This window comes from Xyrauchen texanus, chromosome 27, assembly GCF_025860055.1.
Source record: "Xyrauchen texanus isolate HMW12.3.18 chromosome 27, RBS_HiC_50CHRs, whole genome shotgun sequence".
Lineage (NCBI taxonomy): Eukaryota > Metazoa > Chordata > Actinopteri > Cypriniformes > Catostomidae > Xyrauchen > Xyrauchen texanus.
Window position 1 is genome coordinate 41,466,501 of NC_068302.1, and position 8,143 is coordinate 41,474,643.

General features: G+C 38.5%; 1 protein-coding gene across 1 annotated transcript in view; it reads left to right on the forward strand.

Annotated features, from left to right (window-relative positions):
• Positions 1–8,143, forward strand: part of LOC127621439 (E3 ubiquitin-protein ligase DTX1-like) — an 81,647-nt gene extending 73,504 nt beyond the window's left edge. The window contains exon 10 of the mRNA XM_052095025.1: positions 406–8,143. Coding sequence (XP_051950985.1) covers positions 406–630 — 225 coding nt within the window. The 3' untranslated portion in view covers positions 631–8,143. The remainder of the gene's footprint in view (positions 1–405) is intronic.

An 8,143-nucleotide genomic window follows, 5' to 3' on the forward strand; every position in this document is an offset into this window, starting at 1 on the left:
TTGTATTTTACTCTTTAAGAGCTTTTCAACAACATATGACACATGAATATTTGATCAGTTTGATGTTTTTACACATTTCAATAATATGTACAGTGCACATTTTTTTTTTAAATAAATAATTAAATTGGAACATTTTTGATTTATCTGCAAATTTCAAAGCACTTGTTCAGTTTTGATCATAATGTCTACATGCATTGGAAAGCTTTTAAACTTTCAAACGAGTCCTATTTTGTGTTGGTCAAGAATTTTATGGCACCGGCGGGCACATCCTAGCTTAAAGGGTTAACCAGTAATATCATTAATGTCCAACCAATTCCTGATGTATAAGATCATACACGATAATTCATCACTTTACGTAAGTTGAAGCGAGGGCTGATGTAGTCTTTAATGTTTTTTATATTCCAGGTGTTGAAGTTGCTGATCACTGCGTGGGATCGTCGTTTAATCTTCACCATCGGGACGTCCAGCACCACCGGCGAGATCGACACAGTCGTGTGGAACGAGATCCATCATAAAACTGAGTTCGGCTCCAACCTCACGGGCCACGGTTACCCCGATCCAAACTACCTGGACAACGTCATGAGGGAACTGGCCGCTCAGGGTGTGGGTGAAGACAACCTGAAGGACTGAGGCGTCGACCGCGCACACCCATTCTGCCCTCATCTGAGGAGTTTGTGAACGCCACGTGACCTCTGACCTCTCTCCAGCGGCTTTAACAGAGAATGACCCAGAGATGGACCGTGAGCTGGGGTCGACCGATGAGAGGAATTTAAGAAAACTCTTTCTGAATCACTGTCATAGCTCTTTCTCTCTATCTTTTTCTATAACGGCTACCCAGAATGCTGCTGGGCGTAGACCAGTGCATGAGGTAGATTTATGCAAACACACATAATGAGAATTTAGGGTTAACATGGTTTATGGTTTTTGAAAGACCGATTCCTCTAGAGAGCAGAATAGCCGTTATAAAGCCCATTTATAATACAGTTTAATGAACGCAAATGAGAAAAGCTATTTAACCCACTAAAACGAAAACTTTTAATAATTGGTTTTCTGCATATATGTGCGTCAGATATGTCAGTGTATCACTACTGATATCTGTTAATCTATCAGACAACATGGAGAACTTTTGTTTTCAATAGCATCACTGGTTCTACAAATATGAAAGGATGTTTTTGGGATGTGATACCTGAATCTTTTGGCACATTCAGTGCGAGAACGGTGCTTGGTTTGGTCTCCGTATAGAACTAATTAAAGCAGAAAGACTTCAGTTGTTGCCGTCTTATAGACAGCTGATGTTTTGGGGCTGTTTTTGATGTTTTCCCAACTTCAAAACATTCGGATACTTTCGATCGTCAGACCCGTACGTGGATTCGTTATTTTCTGACAAGGTTTTTTGCCGACTTGAGCAGCCCCGTTTCAGCTCGAGCTTTTCCAGGAAAATGTCAATATCATAAATAAGGCGAGTAGGTTGTCTTCTTGAAATATGCAATGATTTATATTCTATATCGCTTCGTTTCGCTTCGCTTTGATGGTCTGTTTGCAAACGTTCTTTCCCTTTCGGAAGAGCGGTGTAGTTCTTTGTCTATGTTCGGATTGGTGTATTAGCTTACTATTTACTGAATATGTAACTGAATAGAACACATTATCAAGAATGGATTATGACTTGTAAAGGCCACGGGGCCAATTAAAAGGTAAATGGTCGGCACTTATATAGCGCCATTTTAACCTTAACGGTATTCAAAGTGCTTTACACTGCGACACATTCACCCATTCACACACCAATGGCGGCAGAGCTGCATGTAAGGTGCTAGTCTGCCATTGGGAGCAACTTGGGGTTCAGTGTCTTGCCCAAGGACACTTCGGCACGTGGAGTCATGTGGGCCGGGATCGAACCGTCAACCCTGTGATTAGCAGCCGACCCGCTCTACTAACTGAACCACAGCTGCCCCAATTATCTCCAAGGGCCCCCCTCCAAAAGTTGTTTCATTGTTGATGTGTTTTCGAGCGGGGGGATCGCCAAACTGGATTGTACAACATTAAAACCCAGGGGACCCCTGCTAGTCAAGGGCCCCATTGGCCCGGTCGGTAATCCATCCCTGCGCAATATGCAACAATAAATGTTTTAAACAGTACAATGCTACATTGTGTCATATGACCTCATCACGTTGCAAGTATGTGGCATCTAGTTATTAATTTGGGCATGATTAATTGATTACCACCAATAATAATTTCGACTCGACCCTCCATTTCTTTAAAAAAAAGCAAAAATCGTAATCGTAAGACACTTACAGTGGAGGTCAATGGGGGTCAATCCGTAAACATTAAAATAGCAGTAGTATACTAGTATGCAGTTCTGAACAAGCCCTTGTGTTTGGTTCCGAGACTTCGAGCTGTTCGTGGCCCGTAACAGATAAATCAGCTCGGCCTTTGAAGGTGAAAGTCATTTCCAGAGACCTGCTGCAGTTTTAATGGAGAAACACACTCATTGCAGCATCCCAGGAGATGAGAGCAGAGCATGGTGTGATCCATCACGTTCTGGGAGGTATGCGTTATTGCTTTTCTTGCCGTTCTCATTCCAGGACGTGTGCTGATCTCGAGCGTGAGTGCTGCTTCGGTCTCGAAGGTTTTATGACATTCAGAGACGCAATGCAACCTGCTCTGGATCCCTCTGGGATTTTGATGGGCAGGCTTATCGTTACTTGATGCGTGAACTGTAATTTCCTTTTACAGTGGCTTTAAATTGCCATTGTGAGAAACATACCCTCATATATTCTTGGCCGTGAGCGCAGCATTTCATTCGGAAATCAAGACTTCCTCATCTGTGGGGCGTCTTCTTAAGATGTGTAACGGCTCTTTCAAGTGACTTGTGTCAGTGTTGCCCAATCAAGCGTCTTCTGTATCGTTAAAGAATTAGTTTACCCAAAATGATAAACCATTATGCTTTCCTAAACTCAAATTTCTTTCTTTTCATTTGCGGATCACCAACGAAGATATTTGATGGAGATATGAGGCATTTTTGTCCATACAATGCAAGTCAATGGGGTTCAACACAAGTCAATGTGGATCAACACAAGTCAATGGGGATCAACACAAGTCAATGGGGTTCAACACAATTCAATGTGGATCAGCACAAGTCACTGGGGTTCAACACAAGTCAATGGGGTAATCCATACAACTTTAGTGGTTTAATCCATGTCTTGTGAAGCGATATGTTTGGTTTAAGGTGAGAAAATGTCCAAAATGTAAATGTAGTCTCCTTGACATGATCATGACTCTAAACCGATCATGTCGCTTCAGAAGACATGGATTAACCTCTTCATCTCTGCGGAGTTCAAGTCTCCAAAAGGGGGCGCTATGTCACGAAAACAGTTTTCTCCAAATGCGTAAGTCAGGCATATGAGGTGTCATTTGAAAGCTTAGAATCGAAACTTTTCAGCGATATCCATCACTTCTGCATTTATGTTACATTAAATGACAAAATAAGGCCTGAAATCATTTACGTCGCAAATCAGCGCCACCTAGAGGTCATTTGGTAGAAATATGAATGTGAATAGTCTTTCAAACAGCACTTAAATAGACAAGTCATATATCAAATGAAAGCTCTCATTCTCAGGAATGTGTCTGAATAGTTTTTTTTGTTGCCCAATAACCACAGTTCGAAAGATTTTCAAAAGAATCACAAAGTAAAATATTATGTTTTTAAGACATCAAATACAACCGTCTATTTTATGCACTGATCACTGCTGCATTAAACCGTAAAAAGCTAACTTTAAATCTCCTTTTCCCTTAGGCAGTTTTCTAAAAAATGAGTCATTGTTTACTTTTTTGTGAGGTTGCTTGGCTGAATAATCCAATGTTATATTTTAGATGTCCAGAACAAAATACGCAGTCCATCAGGAAAAGTATGCTAAAAAAATCATTGAAATATAAGTTATCGAATAAATATGATAATATGTTATACATCATTACAAAGGGGAGGATCTCAGCTTTCTATTGACACCTAGATTGAGCTTGTAGTCCACTCAGAGGCCGAGATATTCAATGAAATAATGAGGGTGTTGCTTGAACTGAACATTAGACTGAATGTCTATGTACGAGCACATCTGTGAGGATATAATGCATTAGAGCGCCACCTATATTTTTTGCATTTTGGCACATAGTTAATATGATTAGAGTTGAAGTTAAATCACTATGATGCCTTTATGTCCTTGAAAGTGTTGGTCCCCCATTGACTTGCATTGTATGTACAACAACGCCTCATATCTCCATCAAAATGTCTTCATTGGTGTTCAGTAGAAGACTGAAACATGAGGGTGAATTTTCATTTTTGGGTGAACTACTCCTTTAAGGCTTCTCAGCGATGTGTCTTGTAATGCGTTGAAGTGTATACAGAAGTAAACATATATAATTAAATATGTGATATATCATTGAAGTGTATGTTTAAATTATTTTTCTACTTACACATGGCATACATGTGCATCAGCGTGTATCTACATGCACAAAACACATAGTACATATACGTGTACATATTTAATAAATGCTTTTAGTCAAATCTGACAGTTTGTCAGTATCGTCAGGGACTATTAAAATATGTTATGAATGTCTTATATTAGTAGAGTAGTGATGCAATGATCGCTTTTGCTACATCGATGATATCAAGTGGGAGGAGTTTGTTGCTGTGACTTAAACCCGCCCACCCAAACGAGTGGTGTACCTTTATATATCTGCAGGGAATAATTTAATCATTGAACATTTATTGCTGTTTCATATGTATTGATATTCTGATATTCGTGCTTTCATTGAGTCTGTCAAAGATGGAGAGAGAAATGTTTTTCAGCCTTGAACCGCACTGTGGAAAAACTCATTTCACTAGGTCAATATTTATTTATTTTTATTTGTTTTATGTGTCTTAGTGCCTTCCTGAGCCTGTCCTACAAAAAATAAATCATAAATAATAATAATATCTCTGTCTAAATTCTCAAAATATTTTTTTCTTGCTAGCTAACAATTAGCATGCAGTACCACCCTCTGCCACCAGGTGAAATCTTATGCTTATAAGGTGACAGACGACAGCTGTGGTACATGATATGTTGAGTTATAGTTGTATAAATATAGCGCATGTTTACATACATGGGCCAACAATGTAAAAAAGCACAATATCAATAACAGCATCGATATTCCCGACGGTGAATGTCATCATACAACCAGAAATAACTCCGGTTGTCACACTTAACAACAAATGCTATATAAAGCATATATAATATGAGGTATATTCATTTAATTGTGGGATTTCGTGTATTAGTAGACTCTCAAAAATTATATATGTTTCTTTCCTTGATTAAGATTTCATGCTTAGTGGCACTTGCTGGCCGAGGTTGGTACTGCATGCAAATTTTTAGCTAGCAAGCAGGAAAAATTAAAATCTAGTTTTTGTTCTTGAGGAGGGGAAAAATAATGTAGCAATTTTTTTTTTATTTTTTTTTTTTCATTTTTTTTGGGGGGATTAATAATTCAAATATATATATATATATATATATATAAAAATTTTGTCTTTTTTTTTTTTTTTTACGACATTTGGGCTCAGGAAGGCACTAAGGCACCTAAAAAATAAAACAAAAAATCACCTACAGAAAATAAATTTTCACGGTGTGTTTTTGGGATTCTGTATGTGCAAATCTACATTTCAGTTCGAATTTCAGCATAAATTTGAGATTGCTAAATGACACAATTAGCCAACTGTATTTTGAATCTCACAAAATGTGTTAAATCCATAAGAAGCAAGTTGATTTAAAAGACTTCTTATAATATGATCATTTTGGGTTATAATTGCTATGAATGTACAAGGACACAGTGTGTTTTTAAGTGTGCATTTCTTGTATGTTCTCCTCCATTTTTATTTATCGCTTTTAATCATTTCACAGTTCATTTCGGACAAATGTAGTTTAAAAACTGCATGTTTAATACTTTTACAATAATGAAATGTTTAAGATGCTACAGTGCAGGACATGCTGTCATGTTGACGACCCAAATATTAAGAAAGTACATTAATCCCAGGTTTGATCAAACGTTCATTGTAAATAAAAGAATTTGGGGATTTTAACTGGATCAAAAGCTGGTGTTTGTGCAGATCCTGTAGCTTTAATGAGCTGGTGAATTTCTTGTTATGTAGATTCAATGCATTGACCTTGTTGCAAGACATGTAAAGAGAAAAAGGAAGGTTGAGATATTGATTTGAGGAGGTGACAGACTTTATAATAGTGAGATATTTGAGAGATTTGGTTTTAATATGCAAAGTTTTGCAATGGATGTTTTCTGCTGTTTTGTTTTTTCTTGCTTGCTCTGGACGCTCTTTTCAAAGGTGACTAATTAGACCCCCCTCATTAGTCCTAATGAGATCATTTATTACCCGTCCATCCCAAAAATAGCTGGCACACGTCAGTTTTCAATGTTTGACTGTGTTTGCAATATTTGAGCCGTTTTACGGTGATATTTGGAGGCGATTCGTCCTCTCGGCTGTATGTTGCTAATGTGCTTTTATGATGTTTGTTTTTATGGCTTCTGGCTCACCTGAACATTGTCGATGGCAGATCAGCTGAATTAAGGCCATATGGCACCGAAACACCTGCTGACAAACCTCTAGACTTCTCTTGATGAATGTGTTTAATCTTAATTTATAGAAAGGATATTATGGTAAATGATGAAGTGTTTTGGGGGGCAGCGGCTACTTCCAACAAACCCCTCAACCCTCCTGTGGTATTGAAAAATGGCACCTCCCTTTGGTATTCACGGTCATTATGGACCGGACGGTTTAGATGTTTAATCTGATGCTGATGATGATGATGCTGATGATGATGATGATGCTGATGATGATGATGATGATGATGATGATGATGTTGTTCCTGAAGTAGGATCAATACACTTATGCATTTCTGTGGGGATTTCGTGCTGTTTTGAACGTATTTACATGTACATTTCTACATTTTACCATTAATTCGCATATACAATTAAGCACATTTTATGGGGGAAACAAATGACAAATTCGGAATCTACACTTCTATAAGTTGACACATGAAGAAACTATGAGAATGTGGCATAAATTGATCTGGTCATCTGATGAATAAAATATAAATAATGAGTTGAACATCATGTAACAGCCAGTAGATGACTGTAGACACACACTGATGACTTATTATCAGGGCTGGACTGGTAATCTGGCATACCGGGTATTTTCCCGGTGGGCCGACGCACTTTGACGAACCAATCAGGGATGGACTGGCCATCGGGAAAACCGTGCGGGCCGGTGGGTCAGCTGCGAAACGTGTTGAATGAGCCGTGACAAGCAAAAATGAGCTGCAACGATGTGCAGAAAAGGAGAGTGAACAACCCCCCACCAACTTTTGATCACCCCCTCTGAACAGGTTTTGGGCCAGTTGCCATGTATAATCCCAGGCCGATTTCTCTTCCCAGTCCAGCCCTGCTTATTAATATATGCATTATATGCATTTGATATATATTCAGACATGATCAAACTATTATTTGTCACATTTTAGCATTTTAAAATTGAGTTTTTGCAGTTAATGTCATTATGCTGCGATCAAACCTGACCATGATGTTACAAAGAGAAAACACAGAATAAGCTTTTGTTTTTTCTGCATGGTGGCTGATTAATTGATTGTACATTGATTGTGACAGATCCAAAAAAATCTAATCATTTTCAGTCATTTTCAATGATCGGTCAAATTTGACCGTAAATACCAAAGGTGTCGCAAAATCAATCCCCAATGTTCAGATGGCTAATGGAGGGAAAATTCAACAAGTCTTGTCCTGCTCGGATGAAGGAAACGTTAGAATTGTCCCCGAACAACAGATAGTCCCGCCCCAAACTCACGCCATTGGTTGAGTCAGTGTTGCTGTGTTTTGGTGTCACAGTGTTTACACGTTTGGGGAAACTCAACCTACTGATGGTTTATTTCTATGTTTCTCTGCATATTAATTTGGGATCCAAAAAACGACACAGAATCACATTTAAGGGGTTTGTTGAAGCTAGCTGCAGATTTTTAAGGATTTTCAGCCTTGACAGACCATTGAACAGATGTTTGTCTTTATCGTTCTTTGCCTTTTGTCATCTGTCGTTTTTCTTTCA